The sequence below is a fragment of the Sander lucioperca genome, chromosome 1 (assembly GCF_008315115.2).
Source record: "Sander lucioperca isolate FBNREF2018 chromosome 1, SLUC_FBN_1.2, whole genome shotgun sequence".
NCBI classification, from domain to species: domain Eukaryota; kingdom Metazoa; phylum Chordata; class Actinopteri; order Perciformes; family Percidae; genus Sander; species Sander lucioperca.
The window spans coordinates 18002390-18026791 of NC_050173.1; the positions used below are offsets into that span (position 1 = coordinate 18002390).

The window sequence follows — 24402 nt, forward strand, 5'->3', positions numbered from 1 at the left end:
GATGTCAGGGAGTAGTCTCTGATCTTGTTTAATATGTGACCAGCAGCTATAAATTACCAACTCCCAGAAATGAGGAAACATGGGTACTTTTAAATCTCCAGGGAGAGCTCTCTCTCTCTCTCTCTCTCTCTCTCTCTCTCTCTCTCTCTCTCTCTCTCTCTGTGTCTCTCCCACATACATAGACCATCTTTCTCTCTCTCTCTGTCTCTGACTCTCTCTCTCCCCCCTAGAAACACAGTGTGTGTCGTGATCCCCTCCCCTTAATTTAGTTGACGTTCAAAAAGAAAAAACAAATACCTGTGACTTTTTTGTTGAAATAAGCAATTTTGCTTTCAGCCTATTCGGATGCTCTGTGGGCACACACACTGCTGCACCTTGTTGCGTTTAACACGTTTGGCCAAGGTGTTTGAAATGTTATGCTTCCTGCTTTGTTTGTATTTCATACATCCCTGTTTTCTCATTAAAATCAAATGCTGTAAGCCACAGTGAAGAGGAAAACTAATTTTTCCAAACCTCCTCTGTTGCATTTTGTTGTGCAGAGTAATAAACACATAAACCACATGGTGACATAATGGGTGTAGGTTGAGCGACTACATATGCAATATTGTTACAAACCAAATTAGGTTGAGTAAGACCGATTCGTTTGTCTCAAAACTGTAAATCACATATTACTTATAATAAAAAAAAATAAAAAAAATGCATTTGAGTCCGTATTAATTCTAATGCAGTTCAACAGTTGGGATTTGATTAAAATCAAGCTCTTTTTGACAGTGGAATTTCCATGCTTTTCCTCACTGAGGACAGATTAGGTCATGAGGCTTTGAACATGATTTTCCCTGTGACTTGTTTATGTTAAATTAAAATTGACATATACAAGATTACAGCTATAGCCGAAACACCATTTAGTGAGGATTTCCCTTGGAAGACGTGACTACTGTATCTATATCTGTACAGGAGGTGTTCTAGGCGCATTTTGTTGTCAGCGTATGTCTGGTTGATGCATTGCACATCAATGTCTGTGAGGCACAGAAACCAGTTGTCACCCACGTTTTTTCTTCTTCTTCTTTTTCTCCACGTTTGAATTTTGCAAGACTGAGGCAGGATAATGAGTGGTGAGACTTACTGTAGGGAGAATGTATACTCCTCCATCTCTTCTGTGGAGAGGTTCTCCATTGAAGGCTGCATCTTCTGTTTGTCTGCCTGCCGAGGCGGTGCGCTGCTGCCGCTCATGCTGGGGCCGCAGCTATTTGTCTTCTTGATTGGCTTCTTCTGTGAGGAGCAGAAATCGGGGAGAACACATGCGGATGTCATTTGTAATCAAAGCAGGAAACAGGCCTCTGAATTTATCTTGGGGGATGCACACGGTGACAGTGACAGTGACAGTGTGCGTGGCACTCTGGAGCCTCTCCTATATCTCAACCGCGCCTCAATTGACATGAGACGAGAATGACGGCAAAATCGCATACGGCACGCCATCATTCAAGTTGAGTTCATTTGGGAAGCGTGCGTACAGCGTACGGTGGTGTTAAATATGTGATATTTGAGCAGCTGGCACTGTTTCTTTCCGCACAAGTCGTTTACTGTCATCGTCATAAACACAGTCAAATGGAGTTAAGAAGTGGGTTTAAATATTTCACCAAGGTACTTGGGAGCAGATATTATTTGTTAAGCCGCCAACATGTTAACGGCATGCTTTCCCTGGCCCTGTCAGCACTGTCTCTGTTGCCCTTGGGTGGGCTTAGTGCCTTTCTGCTTGAAGTTGTGAAATACTCACTGATGTATGTTAATGAGATCCACTGTTGGAATAAGCAACCTCTCTCTTTCTTCCACCCCCTTCTACCCCTCTTTTTCTCCCCTCCATCCCTCTCTCTCTCTCTTTCCCTCTGAGATAAACCTGGGCCCAGGAAGTAGTAAATGGGCTGGGCCCCATAAAAGCTCCATCCGTTTTCATAGGGCAATCTTTGCCAAAGCAAGCTTGGATTCCAGAGTGATGATCACAATAAAAAGGTGGAAAGGAGCGGGGGGAAAAAGCAGAGAGAAAAAATGCAGGAGATATATAAACCACAATGTTCTCTGGTGTCTCCCCACAATAAATTTAATGCAATACCTTAAGAGTGGATTCCGAATATAGCTGGATTCCTGCCCTGTGGGCAAAGTGGTCGCCTGGAGAAAATTCATTTTAATTAGGCCTGCACTGCAGGTTGAAGGGTTGAAATCTGATCCCTTGCGCTCCCAGGCTGGAGCAGGTTGGAGATCACTCCACTTAATCATTAGACAACTGGGTTCCACACCACGACATTTGACAGAGTTAGCAAGGTTTTAAAGATGGGGCCAAGAGGGGAAGAAAAAAAAACATGGTCTACAGAGGCTGCAGAGAAATAAAAACCTCATATCAACAAACTCATTCATTTAACAGGTCATCACTGATTAATGGCAGTCTGAGGAGCCTCCTGTACATCAGTAGGAGGAGGTTAGTAAGAATAAAGACTTGGAGGGAGAGAGGAGAAAGGCATGAGAGGAGGATCTGTATGTGTGTGTGACAGACGGAGGCTTGATGTTGTTCCTAGGCTTCTCACTAACTCAACAATAACATCCCAACAACAAAAGGCCGCAGCGGAGGCACAATGGCAGGGGCGGACCGGGAGGCAGCAATGCCAGATCAGCACACAGAGTCATTTTGCAATTACCACTTCAAAGTATGGCAGGTAACATGCAGGCTTTGATTAATTTAGCTTAAGTCCTCTGTAACGCAGGAAGAGGCGTGTTTAGAGCGGCTTGGAGGAAAAAAAGGGAGGCCTGGCTGGCATTGCTGATTTCACAGAATTTGAGCTGCTTTGACTTGTCAAGCAGATCAAAACTGGCTTTGAAGGCTGAAAAATACCTGTTAGTGTGAAATGTATTTTGACAAATCTCAGATAATAAGCCGGGGAGGTGTGTGTAGGGGTGCAGAATGGGGCGGGAAAGGAAGGCAAAGGAAGGGAAAGGAAAGGAAAGGGAAAAGCGGAGAGGGTGCTCATTTCAAGGGTGGGAACACTCTCCCTTAAATCACAGTGTTACCTTGTAGTGAATCCCACCCTCTGCTTTCTCCCTGCATGGATCCCTCTTCTCTCCCGTGTTTCCAGAAATGGCTCCCGAGGAGGAATTCTTCCCTGCATCCCCAAAAAAGAGAAGTAATGTGCAAGTGAGTGTGAAAAAGAAAGAAAAGTTTGTGTTTGTTTTCTTTTTGCAAACCACATCTGGCAATCATAGTGAGGATCAAGGGTGGCTGAGTGGTATTTATATTACGGTATCCAAATGATTACGGGTGTACACTTGTTAAAGGCACTGATGAAATATCCAAAAAAAGTAAAAATTGAAATGGAAAAATAAACAAAACAAAAATCTGAATTATGAAAATTACTTAACACACCACAATACAAATTAAAAATGTAACATTTAGTTACACCAAATTAATTTATGATTGAGCTAAAATGCTTAAACCAGGTTTGTAATGACAATTAAAATAGGAAGAATAACTGTTGTAAAATATGTTGTTTGCAGCGTACCAAGAAATCAAATCAAATACTCTTTGCATTTCATTTGAACACACTGCAATTGTTGCTTTTGTCTTGTTGTTCTACTCTGAGGCAGGTAGCCAGCTTGTTTTGGTATACTATCTTGAGACTTGCAAAAGCTACAAAGGCTTCTCTGTACAGAGAGAAGTGTTAACTTATAGAGCTCCCGTTGCACAGTCATCTCTGTCTCCCACAATCCCGGAGCTGAACCTTCCTAGCCTCAACGCTCTAATGTATGCAATTAGAAATGATGAAAAATCGAAAAAGAAATTAAGTTTGGTTGTAATACATTTCCCATTCTTCTCTTCTTTGGAAAATTACTTTTGAAGTATTTTTTTCATCCTAACCGTCTTTTTTCTTTTCTCCTTCTATCTGTCTCACTCTTTTTTTCCCCTGTAATTTAAATGGTAAGCCGCCAGATGTGTGTCTCATGCTTGAAGAGTCGGAGATCTGCATTATTTAGCATATTAACATTCACAGAATTTAAAAAAGGGTTCCTGCATTGCCTGGAGGTTGTAATTAAGTAAACCTTAGCTTGATACATGTAAAAATCTCACTATGTGAAACTTTTTTCCCCCCGTGGAACCAGTCACATCTATATGATACATATGGAAACCTCTGTGATGATATAATTCTTTTCTTGCTGCAGGATTAAATATATCAGTGATAATAACTTAAATATAGGCGACACATCAGAAATCCTGACAGATAAAATGTACCTAAATGGCAGGAAGAGTCTGCCTATTTTTAAGCGAGTCTAAAATCAGATATCATCCTAACACAGATGTAGTTTTTAATTACCATCGCTTTGCTGGTAAACATGTGGAGTGCCTACAGTTACAAGGTAATAAGGTTAGCTTTGTTCTATTCTAGGGATGAAATAATACATTTCTACATTTTCATGGCATTACATAACTGTAAACTCACTTTTGTGTCAAGATTCTAATCATCTCAGATCATTCAAATATTTTGTTTACACGTTGGGAACATTTCTTAATGCATAAAAGATATTTTTTACACACTCTGAAATGTGGATCATATCAAGAGGCACAAAGTCTGGGACCCTTTTGTGTCAAAATATATAAAAAATTGTAAAAGTATTTCTAACTTTTAAAACTTCAAGATCAACTATTTTTCATTCAAATCGTAGTGCATTGTTTTAATACTACTACTCCTGCTAATATTTTAAGTAGAAGTGCACTTTAGCAAATATTACAGCACAGTATGTGTTGCTGTGTAAACAGTATGAGACAGAGCAAAGTGGCTGCTTTTGCACACACACACACACACACACACACACACACACACACTCATTAAACCAGGCCCTCGCTTGCTAATGCGCAGACGTTGGAACCAGAATGAGCGTGGAGGCAGCATCGACAGCTCCGACAGCTAAGGGCTACGTCTGTGAACTCGGAGCGCTGGAGCTGCCACAACTCCAGCCTCTCCGGGCACTCAAGGCCAACAACAAACTCCCTGTTATCCCCCTGCGCTCTGAGCTGCGTTAAGACCAGCACACACACACACAGATACTCTTCCAGTGCATACAATGCGTTGACGCACCCACACACAGGAAGGCATACAAACAAAGATATTAATATGTAGACACTTGCATACATGCACAAACATTTTCCAGGGTCGAAATACAAATGAGTGTAGCTCACCACTGCATAACACAATCTTTTCTCTCTTGCTTGCACACAAAAACAGGCCGAGGAAAGAGAAAAGCCTGAGGGCCGTAACACTGTCGAGACCCCATCACTGTGTTACCGGTGAGATGCAAACAGGCTGGGATGGCGGCTCTTGCTCACCTAGGCCCCTAATTGCCTGATGACTGGTTCAAAGTTACGGAGGGATCGAAGGTCAGTGACTCACGGATTACCCTTGAGTCCATGTCCGGATCTTGTGTTAAGGTTGCTATGATACGGTGAGGATTTGGTGTCGCTTCGTGCAAGAGTTTATTTTCTTGTAATCCATTGCATTTTAATGGCAATAACAGATGTTCAATGCATACTAATATGTACAAATATGCAGTCTTAAGCCTTTTCCACTCACACTGGTGCTGTTGAAAGTCAAATTTGTCTTTATCACGTTCACATGGGATGTCTTTGTCTTATCACACAAAAACTGGGAATTTACAGTGGGTTTTGGTGGCAAGACACTGTCACCTTTGGGTGTATTCGCCCCACACATGCAATCCTTTAGACTTGTTTACCTCACCCACTGTGAGGGTTTACATGTGTATCTCTGCAAACAGGCTTTAAAGGTTGAATCCATCCATTTGGTATCCGGACACTGTTGAATTAATTGCCGGGATGCAGAGTGCGACTGATTAAGACCGTATGATGCAACACTGTGGTTTGAAACTGTGATGACTGGGACCGGCCTGGAGGGGAGCACATCCTGAAAGAGCAGGGCAGCGCTCCAAAGAAGACATTAGATGAGGAATCCTCGAAATCACCATTGGTGCTCAAGGGGATGGATGTTAAAAAAAAATAGCAAAAAAGGCAGAGAAATGAAGCCACAATACAGTTATGACAGGATCATCGGCATGCTCATAGTGATCCACTAAAGGCGATTGTGATACAAAAGACTAATCTAATTAGTCATTTGGGTTCAAACTAACCCAATGTAACTGGATTATTCAGTGAATGTGAAAGGTCACTTAACCCAGTGTGCCTCTAGCTAATCTCTACGTTAGAAAACCAAACACACTCCATTATGCTTATGGTGTAAATCAGAATTATTATCATCCAATGGCAAGTTAATCTGAAACACAAAAATATCAATGCACCCACCACAGCACTATAGCAGTACAGTAATCTTCTGATTTTTCGAGCAAAATTTGTCAGAGTTATTATCTTGGATTGGGATGTCAGGTTTTGTTCTGTAATAGACACCTCACTGCACACTGTGCTTTTTCTACAGGGATTAATTAATTTAAGGCCTCGGGAATACAAACTTCCAGTCTCACTGTCAAGCTCTGCTGTGTGTACGTTATCGCAATGACAAGAGGTCTCCATATTCTTGTCCTGATTCTGAGACAAATGGGTAATGAGGAAAATCCTGGCGTCACGGCCGCAGAGAAAGCGATCTCCACACAGCACACATCAGAAACAGAGAGGCATGAAATGGGAAGGAAATGTTTGAAACCCCCAGACTTGACAGAGGACTGAGGAAGGGGATAATTTGTTCTTCTTCTCTTCGCTGAATTGGATTTCCATTTTTTGGCTAGTTTAAAGTTGTCCGTCCGATCGCTACCTTCAAGCTTGACGTAATCTCCCCATCTGAATGCCATAATTCGCTCCAGAGGTAATGCAAAGTGAACAGATCTGTATGCAAATGAGACGCAAACGTCAGGTCGGCTTAGGGAACGGCGTGGATGAGGTGTTGTGCAGGACGACTTTTGATCCGTTATTTCACTTACGGATCGGGTTCACTTCCCAAGCAACCTCCTCACCTGGCTGCGAGAATGTGTGCGTGTGTGTGTGTGTGCTGACGTCCCTGTCTGTGTGTGAGCCAGAGTATGCAGCCAAGTATGTATTGAAGAGACCTGGTACCTATTTGCCTTGTGTGGCAGAACATAAATCTCCCACAGTGAGTCTCTCTCTCTCTCTCTCTCTCTCTCTCTCTCTCTCTCTCTCTCTCTCTGGAAAGGCAGTCAGTTCGTTGGGGACACTTCCCTTGTGGGCGTTAGGATCTCTGTGGGGGATCACAGGTCAGTCGGCGGAGGAAGCGACAAGCTGTGAAATGTAAAAGACCAATTTCTTCCACATGTTTCAGTGCTGGGAGAACACTGCCAAGCTGTCAGCCGGCATCACGTTTAAAATGGGCCAGGGTGCTACCCAGCAGACCTGTCACAACTCATTTGTAATTAAAAAGCCTGTGTGATGTTTAAAGCAGAGCACCCCAGAAACTTTTGAGGACTGTTAAATAAAGATGAGCTGTGCGTGCAAAAAAAAAAAGGAAAAAACGGGGGATGTATTAATAACAAAGAAGCAAGCCGGTTGCCTTTGTAGTAGATCAATACCAAATGAGCCTGGATTTGATTCCTGGCAAAGGCCAGGATGTTGGATTACTTAGGTGGGAAACAAGAATAGTATGTTTTTGAAAAGAAGGAAGTGGATTCTTATTACTATTAACAGAAGTCATTAGCCACCTCTTGATGTGGTTACAATTGTGGCATGACCTTGCCTGGACCACCAGAATCGGAACAGTTCATCAGTGTGTCTGATGGACACACTTATATATATATATGTATATATATATATATATATATATATATATATATATATATATATATATATATATATATATATATATATATGTATATATATATATATATTCAGGATCATACTGGAGCGTATCCCATCAGTCCATGGCACCAGTCCATCACAGAACTAAAACATGGACACATAATCTTATTCACAACTAGGAATGTAAGTTTCAAATCAAACCGACCTGCATACCTACGGACCGAAGGAGGAAACCAGAGAACCCAGAGGAAAAGAGCACAAACGTGGGGGAACATGCAAGCTCCACACAGAAAGACCCTTCTTGCTGTCATGCAATACTAACCCCTGCGCCGCTAAGCAATCGCTGCAATAGTTCCATCTGCTATCTAAAATCATTTCATTCTGTGTCCTCTGGAAAAAAAGTGAAAATGACGGTAATCAGATTACATTTGAAACAAGAGGATCCCAGTGGATAATAGGAAAGTTAGCTTAATTTATTGTATTATCACACACACAAAAGTACAAAGTACAACCGCAGTGTGTTAAACCCATAACAATAATACAACAATTTGTCTGCCAAGACAAAATGCTTTGTTCAGTTTAGCTTAGTTAGACACTAAATAGATAAAATAGCACAGTGTGAATGTAAGACTCGAAAACTGCTAATATTTCTCAAACGTACTGTTTGAACATCTAACTGCCAAGAACAGTTTTGCTGGGTTTAAACGTGGTGCAAGTACCCACTGCCCATTTACGAAAACTTTTTTTAACAGCTTGGTAAGCAGTACTATGTGTGGCAGCTAATGTTGGATCATTGTTTCTTTTCAGTAAAACCATGAAAGATTAAAATCTAAATGAAATGATGCAGTCATTGTGCCGAAGAGGGTTTGTTTACTTATTTAAGTTGGTGGTTGTGTTATCAAAAGACTTCATCTGAGTGTGTCCAAATCTATCAGTGTTGTGCTTGCTGCTCAAACACTGTTGGATTTTTGCATATAATCTAACTGAGAAAACATCCTTTGTTTGCTTTAACTTTTGCTTATTGGCCCACTGTCTTTACCCAACCCTAGCCTCAAGCACATTCACCTCAGTGGAGAACTGCTGTAAGTGAGGCCTGCCATTCTTCTTCATCCCAGTGCTTGTGACATTAGGGTGACATTTTCTCCCCACTGTGGCGTAGTCGGGGGTTTTAACATTGGACCCCTACCTGGCAGAGATGAGGAAGAGCAGGCAGAATCAGCTGACAGGTGGAGAGGAGACCCCCGGTGAGAATGTACCACAGAGGGCTCTCCTGCTCTGCTGCTGGGGCCGGCACGAGGCTGCTGTTGGGGATATAACTGGGGATGAATGGGATGAGGACGGAGCTGGGCCTGGGATGGGGGCTGGAGTGGCAGTTGGCCTTGGGGTTGGTCATGATGGACCTCAGGTTGGGGCACGACAAAGGGGTTGGGTGGGGGTATTGATAGGGTAATGCAGCGCTCTGGTCCCCCAGATGTTCCAGAAGGGAGCCTCTTCACCTGAAACACCACAAACAAGAGATGGGTCTGTATGTATGTTTGAGGTCTACATGTGGGTTCAGTGAACATTAATATAACCTCTTCATGTTAGTGTCGTCAGTTATGTTCACATCATTCCATTGCATCACCATTGTTTGTGGGAAAACAGCATGTGTGTGTAATTACCATACATGTGTTAGTGATCAACATGCAGACATAGCCAACTATTAGTATTTGTCATAGTGTGCCATAATGGCATTAAATAATTCAATTAAGACCATGAGCGTAACTAGTATTAATATTGCACATCCTATTGTGCTGTACGTCCGCAAAGATGTACAAAAATACGACTATTTACATCCGTCGGAAATCAAAGCAGTAATGATAATGCAGTAATACAAACAGCATGTCACAGTCGAAAGGGACAAATAAAGAGACAAACCCGAGACAGAGAGCTTTGTTCTGGCTTTTAATTCAATTAAGATGTTTACTAATCTAATCAATGCATCAGCTCAAATGCATTCCTGAATTGCTGGGTAAAGATGTGGTTCCTGTTTGCTCTCTGGGGCCAATTTCCAATTTCTTTGGAAAAGCTTTTTATCATAGAAAATCCAAAAATCCAACCCCCATCTCCCCCCCCCCCCAAAAAAAAAAAGGGAGGGTCAGAGTGAGGGAAAAGATGCACGGGCACAGACACACACCTGTGATAACATAACTCATAGCTGCCCACAATTATGAATATAATATGAAACAACAGATACAAATCTTTAAAAGAAACCTGCATGCACATGTTTCTTATCACGCACACACACCTGAAAGTACAGGTTGCACAGCCAGTGGTCTAGATCAGAGGAGATGACGGCTTCAATCTTTTTAAACTGGTCCAGTTGTGTGTTCGGCTCCCCCCTGAGCAGAGGGGTTTTGAACCTGGGTAAATAACACATAACCGGTAATGGTCACTGTACAACCAGTTGTATGACAGGCGACTTAAGGTCTGAAAATGTAATTAGAACTTCATGTGATGTTTTGCTGGGAGTCATAGTAGTTTAGTGACCTAAGGGACCGTTTGGTATTTATGGAATGGACCACCGGAGGAAAATAGGGGAGGGTCATGTCTTTTTATTTTTTGTTGAGGGGAGGGTCATCCAACATTTTTTAGTCTGGGCGGGGGGGTCACCCAACTTTTTTATTCATGAAAAGAGCAACATTTCAAAGTGGCTTGTTTGGTGCATATTTATCCATGTAGCTCTCAGTCTCGGCCCCCTAGCAGATGGGTCTGACCCCATACGCGGAGTTTGTTGGGGGGGGCAGGAGGAGCACTGCCCCCCTGGTGGCTGAAACGGGTAACTGCATTGTTTAAAAAATGAGTGGAATAATTACGTCTGGCATGACCAAATATTTTATAAATATCTTAAATAACACAAAACAACTAAATGGTGGTAGGTAATACATCTGATTTCATATACTGCTTTAGTAAAAAAAAAGTATTACCTGGCTGACGATGGGAGCAGCAGGACGCAAAAAAACGAAAGTTACTGTTGCACTAGTCTGGACATCTTGCCGTGCCAACCTTGCAATAAAGGTTTCCTAAATGCCATGTATATAAATGTGATGTCAGCTTACTAATTGATTGCGGGTTTTGTGTAGATTTGGACTTTTATACGTTTATTCCACTTTGTTTAAACGGCGAAGTGGAGAGGCCTCGTTCACCTGTTTGGAGCTGGCTGCTGAATGTGACCGTGACTCTGTTTGTGGATCTACTGATCGCTGTGGATTACTTTTTTTCCGTGTCATTGGATTAAGGCAAAATACGTATCTCTTTTCTTAACGTGTCTGAACGTTTTATGGTGAGTTTTGGAGAGGCATCTCAACAGACTGTAGGTCCAACACTGATTGTTCACCGTTACATTTTAGTTGAATTTAAGCGTCTGTCTATTGCATTCCAAAACAGCCGTGCCGCGATTGGATTTCATAAGGGCGAATTGTTAAATTGTTACAATGTAATTTAAAATCTGCTTTAAAAATAAACATGTGTTTTGGAATATAATGTTCAGCTTTGGCAGCTTTACTTTATGTGCTAAATGAAGCCTAGTGATGAGTCCATAGTAACCCGTGTTGAATTGTTATTTCCCAGTGTCCTTTGCTGAATGGTCTCAATGTTTTATTGTTTTATTTAATGTGAATACTAGTTTACTAGAGGAGTAACTTAGTATTTGAAGTAATGCAGTATTGTAAGAAGTGTGCATTTAGTTTCCATTCTTATTGTGTTTCCACAACAATGTTAGTGAGTAAATCTACTAAAATGGCCACCACACCATAACAGAGGAGTGTGATGTGTAAGATGAGAATGCAGAGGTTAACTCCTGTATGTCATGGCTGTAAAAATCAAATGGCATCTGTACTTCTTTGTTAAGTGCAAACTTGCACGCAAGGGGAGGGTCATGCCTCTTTTTCAAATCATTTTGGAGGGTCATAGGAAAATTATTACTGATGAGGGGAGGGTCAAGTCTTTTTAGGTTAGAGGCCACAAAACTCCTCCGGTTAATTAAATAACGAACAGTCCCTAAAACACTTATATATACTGTTCAAATTACAAACTGCTTAAGGTCCAACAGCTGCCATTGACGCACCTGCCCTGGACAAGACCGAGGCTCGGCCCACAAACAGGAAATGCCCCCCACGCCAGCACAGAGCTGACGTGGCTGCTATCTCCCGGTAGTGCGGTCAGTTGGAACACCAGGACCATGGAGGGGACCACCTCACAGGCTGCAGGTAAGATCTGCAGACACACAGAAAGGCACAAAGTCACTCACAATTCCACTCAGTTGAACACACATGTCTGCAGGCACACACACACACCAACGTATGCACACATACAGTGGGCAGACACATCGTCACGGCATGCACAGTACTTCAGGAGAAATCATGTACAGACTTGCTCACAACCAGGAAAGCCCAATGCAAACAGACACATAGAGGGTAACAAACAGGACATTAGCCCTCAGGGAGCTATTTAATCTACATCCTAGACTTGAATCCTCTTTTAACTTATTCCCATGTTTTTTTTCAAGCCTTCTTAACTGCCATTCTTATCCGTCCAAACCAGCAAATTGCCTAAAAGGAGACGTTGGAATGATAAAGACTGTCGGCATCAAACACAGGGTGGAGGAGAAGTTGAGATTGCTGTTGTAGTCTACGAGCTGACAGTTACTGTATTTGCGATGCAGTGAGACCACCATCAATCAGACTGATGATATTAAGGGTATCTTGCATGAAGCAAGAAGTGTTAGCAGTCGATGGCAAACATTCTTATTTACCCAGAGAACGGTGGGTTTGCTTAAAAAATGAACTGACAGTGAGGTGCGTGCCACTTCATCCATCATTAGGTGGAAATATTTTATCCCTTTATTAGTTGTAATGGAAAACGCAGGAGACTTGTTTTAACACATAAATCATGTGTATTCCTCCCAACCCCCCCCCCACACCATAATCTGCTTTTGGTATGCACCTGTGAAATGATGGGTAGTAGTGTCTGACTCAGGACACAAATTTATGGCATAATATCACGGATTATGGATATTGAGGATATTTCATATTATTCATTTACTGTAAGAAATATGACCTGCATAAATAGTCATTTGTGTGCATGTGCGAGCACATATGTGTGAAGTGCCTGCATGTAGACACGTGCGCTTGTTTGCATATGTGTGTATGTGGGAAGTGTTGCTGTGAGGTTTGTGAGACTGGATGATGTGCTTCAGAGGTTTTCTCACTTCCTGTGTTTGCTGGAGCAGCTGCTTAAACCAGTGGCTCCCAAACCTTTTTCTAGTGAAGGATCCCTAAACTGACACAAAGTAGACCACAGACCCACATTTGATAAGGTTTTTTTCCCGGGTCCCCCATCTGATCAGGACTTTTGCATTTCGATTTTTTATTACAGAAAGTATATGAAACCAATGACCAAAATAGTCATACATTCTGTTATGGTGTTACTTGGATGGAATTATAGTGAACACTTTAGTGAAAATGTTTTTTACCCTTTTGCTGGAGACGCCCTGGAACATCCTCAAGGGACCCCTGGCCGTCCCAGAACCCCACCTTGGGAACCACTGGCTTAAACCATTACAAATATCATTTTTTCTTCCTCAGTACTTCTTTGTTCCCCTTTAATATTAAAATGTGGAATTATATGCATCTTGCCATTCGGTGTAACGACCATGGGCCCGACTCTTCATGTGCTCCCACTTGCCCTCATCTCCAAGACATCTCCGACTGAACTGCACTGTTTCTGTCTAAATCTAAACCCAGACGCACAAAGCAAAGGGTGAATGAAAATAAGATGGAGAGAAAGGGAGGAAAGGAAAATAAGCTCCTGGCTTCCTCTTACCATCACTAATTCCTCATTTCCTCTTAGAAGGCATTGTAAGCACTCCTGAAATTGCACGCTACAGTGTGGGCAAAGGAGAGAGAGAGAGAGAGAAAACATCCAAGCCTATCCTGATAGTGGTGGAAACGCTGATCAGATTTGTCTGGGACTATCAATGAGGACGACAACAACAACAGGTTTGTCTATAAAGCACAGTTGAGGGTGTGGGAAGGGAGAGGAGGGAAGGAAGAGTGACATGAGGCATTTACCATGCTGTGCTTAAACCTTTTTTTACCTCTGAATCAGATCCCATGTCCGCATTCAGTTCATGCCAGCTTTTACCCCGTTCTTTATGTTTGATGTGAGCTGGAGACAATATTATCAGGATGCTCTAGCTCAGCGAATACGCCCACCAGCACATTGGCAGTGTCCACATGTGCTAAATGCTCCAGCTAAGGCCTTTAGAGTTGCTATCAGAACACTGAAGAAGCCCTTTATGGGCCTGTAGAAAACTCTATAGAATCAGGAGGGACACTGGATTTGGTGGCTTCTGTTTTAAGGTTTCCCTTGTGAATCTTGCGTAGTGCACACATCATCAATGAATAAACGTAAACAGAGATCTCTAATCCACCGGTCAATATGGACCATCTAAAACGAGTATGTAGGTTGTTGAGATTAGTACAGCTTCTATAGAGGATGTTTTCCCTCATATCAAGAGGTTTAGGAAAGTGGTTGTGAAATGTGCATAGATTTCATCTAATTTAATCTTCTGTGTTGCTTCATCAAAAGGACCAAATGTGAAAACATGTTTAGTCTTTGACTATACTTTGGAAAATGGAGGTTGAGATTTTTAAAACTAATTGCAGTCAATTCTGCCTAACTTTTCTATTCCTTTCTTGTATCCAACTCAACGAAGTTACAGATGACAGAGAAGACATGTAGAAAAGAAACTACATTTTTCCACTGCATTTGTATATTTTCATTCCAATAAAACATTACTTCCTTATATAAATGAATACTAGATCGTGGCTTTGATTTACATGCATTAATTAAATGTCATGTTTGAAAAGTTGTTGTTTTATTCATATGGAGATCCCGGAGATGAACCTAGAGGCTGTGTGTTGCATATTTCCATTTGCCATCTTTTACAGCTATATATCTTCTCATAACCCTTTCAATTGTCACTGCAACTGATGAAACCAAGGGAAACAGAAAGAGGAATTTGGAAATACTGTGGAAAACACAACAACTAAAGACATGCATGGTGTGGTGGGTCTGTCATATTAGCAAAGCATGTTTTATTGTTTGCTTTTATCTGAGGGGACTTGTTGCTTTTAAGATTGTGTTTTACTAAAATTTTCCATTGAATTTCACATCAAAGGCTTCATCCATGTCATTGGAAGTGAGCGTGTTTTAATTCAGCCTCCCTCAATGTCAAAATTGCTTTCGGATAAGAGATGCTTTATATTCATTCAAATATTTTGCTGGAAAGAAAAGAAATATTTAAAGCAGCTTCCTCAAGCGTCAAATGAATACAGTCCTTACAAATCCCAACCTGATTCTGTCCTTTCCTTGTTGAATAAAAACACATTAGTGTCAATAAAGGAAAGCAACTTGTCACTGGTTCCTGCAAATGCAGACTTTTGTGTATTTTTCACAACAGCCACCACTGTTCTTTCAATTCTGCAACCTTAATTGTGAATGTCAACGTGGGCTGCAAACCAAATATGTGCAGTCCATAAACTAAATGTGTGGTTTTAAAGAATTATCCCATAATTGTCTGCTACACTCCAACATTTAAACAAAAACAAACTGAAGTTATGACTTATGATTCATTTATCTTAACTTTTCAAGCAATCCATCTAAATTTAATTAAATAGAAAAGTATTTCTGATGTCTTGTGGACTGAATTTCTGAATTGTTACAGTATCAAAATGTTCTGCTTGTGTCCAACATCTCCTCACCATGAACAGACTCTGGTTAAGCTGCAGGTCAGTGTCAAAGAAGCGTCCCCGATGCTCGATCGGCTCGGTGACCGCCGCCCATTGTCGCTGCTCCGTCTTACTGCGCAAGGCCAGAGCTGGACCCCCTAGACGGCTGTGAAGGGCCACACTGACAGTGTAGAGGCCCCTGGGTAGCTTGTCTCTGGTGGCTCTTAGGCAACACACACACACCTCCACAGGCTGAGGAGTTGTGCTCTGGTTTACCTATAATACACAAAAAGTGCAGAACATAAGATTTGATTGCAATATTTGATCAATTCTATATTATTACTAACATCAACTGATTGTTTTTGATTTCAATCAGGAGAGACTTCATTTAAGAGTGAAATGAGTTTAATGAACATGGTGCATAATAGGTTGATATGGTTAGAGTCTTTGGTGATTAGACTCCATCACAATGTTAATTTATAAGGGGTATAGAGGCCGTGGATGTATAGGAATATCCCCCCGATGGAGTGTAGACACTGGTAGAGGTGATGAAGGGATAAAGGAAGCCCGAAGATCAGGATGTATGTGATGTGAAGCTGGGCTTCACAGGGCGGGCGGGGAGGAACCCTGGGTGCTGGGAATGATGGGAACTGGAGGTGAACGGGGTGGAGGAGAGTTGCATCGATTTTGCCTGAGATGACAACTGACAGCAGCAGAGAGTAGAACAGATGTAGGGCCCTATCTTGCACCTGGCGCAGCGCAAAGCCCGACGCAAGTGTCTTTGCTAGTTTAAGACCGAAGCAGTTGTCGTTTAAATAGCAAATGCACCTGCGCCCATCTGTGCACCCATGTTCAGGTGCATTATTGGCATATTGCTATCTTGAGGCAGCGGAAAGTGATCGCGCCATTGACCAACAAAAACCTGGTCTAAAGTCAATAACGCAGCATTAGTAAAATGTGCCTAGGCTCGTGCACAGCGCGCACACACTATGCTTGTTACACACACAGGGACGCGCAGCAGCACACAAACATGCAAAAGATTAAAAATAAAAATATTACAATGTGAAATAGTATTATGATGTAATTTGATCTGCCGCGCGCTTTCACTTCACGAGCAGATCAGTTTATTCTCCTGAAAATCTCTCCTTCCTGCTTAGCAAATCCGCCGTCATAATAGCAATGTGCCAAGGTACAAATGCTCCTGACTTTTAAAGGAAATGGGAGATGACACTGATTGGTTTATTCCATGTTACGGCCAAAACACACCTACGATAAGACACTACGTACAACCCTTTTGAACCATGTGCCTGGCGCACGGACTCTTTTTTTCTACCGTTAAACTAGCAAAAGTGGATTTGTACACGCCCTAAACGCACCTGCGCCAGGCGCTTCAGGCCATGCGCTTAGATCGTTAAAAAAGAGCCCTTAAAGTTGGAATGCAATAACGCGATAGCTCATGGAGATTGTGGGAAAATGTGGTTGGTTTAACTGAAAGAATAAATGCTCACATTCAGCAGATGACAATGCAGCTGATTAGGTTGGGAGAGAGAAATGTGAAGCATAGAAGTTTTCCTGAAAGAATGTACGCTAAGCTTCATTACTGTGGACATTTGCACTAATGGGATGCCACATTTGTCATCTCATTGAAGTGAAATCATGAATGACACAGACACAAATGTGCATGATGATTAATAGTAGAACTGTGAACATACATGTTACACTTTTAAAGTCAAAAAGCAATTAACTTGCGCGATATATTTCAGAAGTGCAGAAGTATGCAGAAGTAAAAGGTTCATACCCCACAGAGCAAAAAGCAATTTTGTATTGTCTCACACCACATTTGACTAAAAAAAGGATAATATTAGTAGCTTGACAGTGATGCATAGCACTAAAAACACTTATAATTACAATAAGACCATGGATTATAGTCAGTGTTTTTTTTTTTTCTAAATGTAACCAGTGTGCAATTGCTTATAAGCTGTATCACGCTGATGCCGTTATGTCTGTTAGTTGGATGTTGCAATTTACAACAAAACCATGTTTACCGTGTCTACCGTGTCAAACACCTGTAAACGTAATTATGCAACCCACCTCTAAAACAAACTAACTTGTTGACAGTGTGAGGCTACTACAAATGTATTGACTAGTTGTAAATGCTGTCAACAGTTATGTTATCTTATCTACATTCCTCCCTGCACCACTACCTCTGTAAACCACTTTGTAACTACTGTTTGGAGAGCTATGTAAATAAAGTTACTAAGTCACTACACCTCCTCATTCATACTTATCTGTTATTGAAATGTAGGTTAAGGACACTAAAAACACTGTTTTCAATTCCAATTTTTGAGGATAGACCTTCAGTAGGTGAAGAAAACTTGCCATTGCCGATATGTTGTATATTTGTAAGGTATTGACCAAGGCATAAGTTGCATGCAATTTAGTATAGGAGTGAAGGGAGAGAAATATTGTGACAGAAAAATATGTATTTGATGATGTAATTCCCCACTTTTGTCGGAGTCATCTTTTTTTTTTTTTTAACTTCAGGTATGTTTGCTGAACAAGAGAAGTTTTTTTGTTCAACTGCAGCAAACAGTCATGGTATATCGTCGCTGTCGGGTGAAAACCTTGTATGTCCAAATTTGTTGTTTTTCAGGAAATTAAAAAAGGCTAATTTGATATTGTTTTATTGAGCTATTCACCTCAGACAAAGTCAGACTAAGTTGCTTAATCCTGGTTAAATATGTGTAAAACCCACAGACAGATGGAAAGGGTGACCAATAGCATTGATTTGGGGAAAGAAGACAAAATATAGAGATACAAGGTTTCTGCCCGACAGCGACGATATGTAAGACATGCCCAGTGCAGCTGCATGATCTCATCTGATGATCTCCATTCAACCATTTAGGGATAAAGTGCCTTGCTCAAAGGCACATCAGCATTCCTTGTTACCGAAGCTGAGAGTGCTATTTATTTCCCCTGGTCACACTGCCCATATAGATGAAGGCTTCAGAACGCCAACCTTCTGGTAGCGAGCTCATCCTACTAACCTTCAGGCTACATCAGCCCACTAGTTGTTCATTTGCTTGTTTGTTTCGGTGGCATGTGCCTCTTTTTAGGGCTTAAGATGAGTAATAGGGTAAGCTGGTGAGACAGTTTAGTTTTTCTGTGAAACATAATCAGAGAACAATATGAATACATATTCAGTCTTTTGTCCCCTATGGCATCTGTTGAACAGCACTGAATGAAAAGTCAATCTGGCTACAACAGAGCCACTTGGTCTTTATTACCAAATGTGTATGTTTTTAAATGGAAATAGCAACGACGCTTGGTCTGTTGTTTGGCTGGTTCAACATTTTGTCCATCCATGTGTTCCCATTACACAGACCAAGATATCTCAAAGACCACTGCGCAAATTGCCGTTAACTTGTATATGGACATTAATGTTTCCTAGAATATGATTCCTTTTGATGACTTTACCTTAATTCTACCGATATCATCAGACCAAACTTGTTGATTGTGTACAACAAATATCAAAATCAAACCAGCCGATTTCTATCCTAACTGATTCTTTTGCATCCTGTCCTTTCTTTTCCAATCCCATTCCATCCTAGTTTATCCTGTACTATCTGATCTGATCCAATCCAATCCTACCCTGTCCCACCCTATCCTCTCCCACCCAATCCTATCCTATCCCATTTTATCCCATCCTATCCCAACCTATCCTGTACTTTCATCCTATCCTTTCCTATCCCACCCTATCGTATTCTATTCGACCCTATCCTTCCGTTCTCTCCTATCCTTTCCCATCCTATCCCACACTATTCTATTCCTCCCTAACCCATCCTACCCCACCCTATCCTATCGTTACCATCCTATCCTTTCCCATCCTGTTCAAAACTGCCCAATCATATCCTATCCCATCCCATCATATCCTATCCTGCCCTATCCCTTCCTTTCTTAAATGCAGGCATTCATTTGTATCTGATTATCTTAGTTGCATCTTTTAATGCCCATTTATTTCATGCACTTGAATTTACACTGTGCTGACCAACTTCCTAGGGCAAATTTGGAGTGTCTGGCAATTAAAGCCCTCAATTCCAAACGATGACATAGTAGCACTCAGGGGCTACATGTGCTCACACATATTTATACACTGTATTCACTGTTGGTTTTACAGTATACTGTGTGCAGTGTTGTTACCAAACAACCTGAGACTATCCCTCTCCTTTTCACAGACACACACCACACACACAACACCGGCTGGCAGTGCCCATTGCTCTGCCAGTCTGTGAGGAGGGAAGGTGTGTGCTGAGCCCTGCAGTAATGCCCCTCAATCTCCCCACTGTGAGCATCTTTGCATACCAAAACAACAAAAACAATTTAGGCAGAAAGTGAAATTAGTATAATTGGTGGCAAAGCGGTTTAGCCCACACATCTCACATTTGGGAGGAGGTGATGGAGGCCTCCAAAACCCCCACACTGGAAAGAGACGTATGCATGCATGAGTGGAAAGGAAGAGGAGGAGGAGGAGGATGAGAAAGGAGAAAAAAGAAGCTAAGAAAAAACAACAACAATAACATCACACCAGTGTCCAATTTGCACTGTGTATGTGTTTAAGAGGTATTGTTATTATCTGGCCCACATGCTTGCACAGGCGTCGTAAGAGACAGTCAAGACAGCAAAGGTGAAGTGAGCCAATTTTCCATATCAGAGGTGGTTTGTTTGCCCCAAGCCTGAGTTGTGCCTAAAGTGCCATAACATTACAGCACTCCTACAGATGAGATCAAAGGCTCTAGCAAGGGATCCTCCGTGGTTTTGCTGGCAAGCGGCCGTCCTTTCACTGAAATATCTTTTCAGGGCTTTCCACACATTGACTGATCACATAAAATGCACTCTTAATAGAGACAGGACATGCCACATACAAAAACTTCCTTTCTTTCTAAGTATGGGCTAATATTCAGAGATTAAGCTTTCTTGTTAATTATTTTCATTTTAATTAGTAAATCTTAATTAACAATGAACATTTACCCTTAAATTTTTTTGGCTTCGGAATGAAGGAGGGGGGTGAAGAAAGGAGAGAATAAATATGACAATCTTTTTGGGACCTCCGGGCAGGATTACTGATGCAGGCTGCCTTAGTTATTAAACACGTTCTAAATTAAATGCCTCCATGAATTTTGCACAGAAATATATTTTCATAGTTTTGCATGCCAAATGTGACATTTTATATTTCAGATTCATCTCGCTGCAGTAATTTTAGGGAAATGTCATATAAACAAAGATTTTGTCATTTACCAAAGGAAATTACTATGCGTGGCAGGTTTGGCCATTGCTTTCTCTCTCTCTCTCTCTCTCTTTCCCTCTCCCTCTTTTGCCCCCTATTCTGCCTGTGCCGGTTGTTTCAAGTCAGCAAGCCATAAAAAATCTTTATCTCAGTGAAACACAGCAATTTGGGAGATAATCGAATGGTGACTGGGGGGCACAAACGCCAGTCTGAGGAATTATACCACAATCTCCCCTGCATTTACAACCTTCCTCAAAGCCAGTTGTCACCCTGGAAGGAAAGCCCCCGACTGAAGATTCATTACATCTTTAAGCCAGCACGGTGGCATGGCAGCCTCATCCCCAGATGCAACACAACAGCACACTCCTCCCACAGCTGGTGATGCTACTGCTAAAGCTGCAGTTTCCTTCTCTCTTTCCCACTTGGTTCTCTGTTCTCCCCTCTCCCTCTGTTCCCCTTTTTCATCTCCAAAGACTCCTTTTCCCTCCTACTTAGATTCCTAAAACCACAGACACCATCCACACAAAGCAGGGGGAAAAAAATCTTTATATACTGTATAAAAATAATGTGTCTAAATAGTTAGCATACTGTATAGGGAAGCCTTTTGTGTAGCGGTGTATGGTGCCTTCATCTGAATGTGCCTCTGTGTGGGCATATGTACATACAGTACCCATATAAAAGGAGTGAAAGAATTTGAAAAAATAGAAAATATCTGAGATAATTTCCCCTCTAACTATCAGGTCCCATTCATCACAGGATTCACATAATTACATCATTGGACTGTTATTGAAAAAAACAACCCTTTGTAAACACTTTGGGATCAGTATCTCCTCCTGTGAGAGAAGCCTTTTCAGAGATTAAGGGGTGTGTCACTTCCTGTTTGTGTGCTTTCTTTTTCCAACGAATGTGTGTTTCTCAGTTCACAGTCAGAGCGGCTAACAGATCTTACCTGCCACGGGGGCCATGATGCTGAAGAGGAGGATTCTGGGAGCTCTGTCATCTGGCCGTATTTGGCCATTGCTTCCTCTTTGCCTTCCCCAAGCTCTCTTAGTGATGGGCTTTCAATGGTTCTGCTGCTACATGCAGAAACACACACACAGACACACAAGTATACAACACACACAAGTACAAGAAGCTAACCCTGTTAACAGCCACCTGCATTTTGGACTCTGTTGTTCTACTCTGTAGCCAACATCAGCTCAATCTAATAACACCACAAGACACTTTCCACTGGGTCTCTCTCTCTCTCTCTCTCTCTCTCTCTCTCTCTCTCTGCCTTTCAATCTTATCAGTGGTAATGTAATAAGCGGTTGCTTCGCTCTGTCTCCTCGCCACCTCTCTTAATTCCTCAAAATAAAGCAATATCACAGGGGCTCTGGCCTGCCTGTGACTGGGGATAAGATGCTTGTAAAAGGAAGGAAAATTCAGCAAATAAATGCTCGGCATCAAAGGCACACACTGGGTCCTTCTTTCTCTTCTCTCCCTCTCTCCCTCCTCATTGTTTGCCTATCAACAGTATTACATGTGCTTTCATCAGTTCACAACAAGGCACAATGTGCTTCCTAATGCAATTACTCGACCTCCATTAAATCAGAAACAGTGGAAACAAATGAATTACACATTTGTTGCAAAAACCACAAGTCAGCTCCGCGTCTCTCCTCTTTATTTTTTTTCCTTTTACAGGCGTAAGGAGAGAAAAAGTGAAATCATTTCTCATTAAATTTCAGGCAGATGTAGCCCTAGGTGATGCATAGAAAGTCTCCCATGTCTAATAGCCACCCACCATTGATATCAGAAGGAATTTGCAGGGTTCAAGGCTGTCGAGAGGAGGTCATCTTCGCTAAACTCCGAACCACATTCATCTGACAGGGCTGGTGTCCGACTACCACCCACCCATAAAACAACCAAACACAAGAGAAGATACTGATGTGTACAGCAGTTTCTTGATTTTATCATGTCAGCCAGCATGGTAGACCATAATTACTAAAAACTTAAACATGCTAAGCTGATTGCCCGCAGGGCTCTCGCTACCATATTTGATGTGTGATCTCTGACTAAAGTGGATGGACCCAGAATTGATGCGCCTCCAAGTCCAATGACATGGACAGATTTCTGTGCCCTCGAGCCATACTACCCACAATGCAATGCCCATTGACAGGAGAAGCCATGCAGAGGACACATGAATTGCATGCCGTTTTGAATGTCAGTGGGAATATGAATGTGTTTCACACAATTACTGATTACAGTCGTGTGACATCAATTGTACATATGGAGAGAAATATGGGTAATGGGTTGGACTTACTACTGAAACAGTGGGTTCAGCCTGGGCTGTGGTGCTTCTCTCACTGCCTCGTCACAGTCGCTTTGTGAATGAGGCTCCTTTTGAAATATTAAAGTGGATATGTTAACAAACACTGTTAATGTGTTAATTACCATTATCAGCTAATTGGCAGTTTCATTTAAACCACATCACTCTAAATTATGATGTAACATATTATTAATGTCTGTGACTGACTGTAATGAAATATTTCTTTTTAAAGATGAGCGCTTAAGCATTAGAATTCAGCTGGCTTATGTTATCGACAAATGTAATAAGAAAGAGTATGATTGGAGGAATATGTTGAGCTTGTGAAATAATCTATAAACAGCATACAGTCCCCATGTTAACGCCCATGTGGGATTTTATACCTAGAACTACAAAAGCAACACATACTTCACACAGCATATATACAGTACATGGGCCTTTACCTGAACATTCCCAGCGAAGGAGGCCATCAGTCTCTCCTTTCTCTTTGCCCACTCACTCTTCTTCAGTTGTCCCTTCTGAACTGCTTTCTGAAAATACGTGTCAATACACATGCACACTTTCTTTGGATGCAGCTTTATGAAACAGTGCAGTGCACCATAATGGCAGAATTAAGCACAAGGAGCAACTGTAATGCAATCTGCAGGCAATCGATACTGAGCCAGGCCCTAAAGACATGTAGCGTTTGATGAGTATTTCTGCCGGTTTTACATTCAGTCAGCACATTCACACTCCCCATTCAGACGCATTGACACTGCTAAGTGACAGCGTCTCGCCCTGTAGAAGCTTTGTACGGCAGAATAGAGACAGAAGAAAAAGACTATTATTTTTAAAATAGATGTGAAATCTCTGGAGGATAATGTGCTTTCAATGGGAGGTGGGTGTGGAAACAGTAGGGAAGCACATACATATTATGGCAGAATAAGATAACACTGATCCCAATACTGATACAGTACACAGTAGATGCCACTGATTATCCAGTAAGGGAGGATGAGTCAACTGTTGCTGTGGCTTCCAAGTGATGGTGAGACATTGTTTAACCATTTTTTTACCCAATTACGTTTACTTTCTATTCATATAATTTGATACTCCTACTCTCTTTTCAAGTAAGATTATAACTAAAAATACAGTGGATAGAAGTTCTGAATTCTTTTTACATATGCGTTAATGTTTGGGTTTCTTTACAATCTAGATTTACCAACACAATGGAAACCCCATGTTCTTATATCCT

At 41.6% G+C, this 24402-nt stretch overlaps 1 protein-coding gene across 1 annotated transcript in view; it reads right to left on the bottom strand.

The window, feature by feature from the left end:
• The window catches only part of ofcc1 (orofacial cleft 1 candidate 1), a 92128-nt gene that overhangs the window by 44742 nt on the left and 22984 nt on the right, over positions 1–24402 (bottom strand). Inside the window, exons 9-17 of the mRNA XM_036006289.1 lie at positions 23615–23701; positions 23169–23245; positions 21816–21942; positions 15616–15858; positions 11916–12064; positions 10098–10212; positions 8997–9306; positions 3058–3149; positions 1124–1269 (exon numbers count right to left, since the gene is read on the bottom strand). Coding sequence (XP_035862182.1) covers positions 1124–1269; positions 3058–3149; positions 8997–9306; positions 10098–10212; positions 11916–12064; positions 15616–15858; positions 21816–21942; positions 23169–23245; positions 23615–23701 — 1346 coding nt within the window. The remainder of the gene's footprint in view (positions 1–1123; positions 1270–3057; positions 3150–8996; positions 9307–10097; positions 10213–11915; positions 12065–15615; positions 15859–21815; positions 21943–23168; positions 23246–23614; positions 23702–24402) is intronic.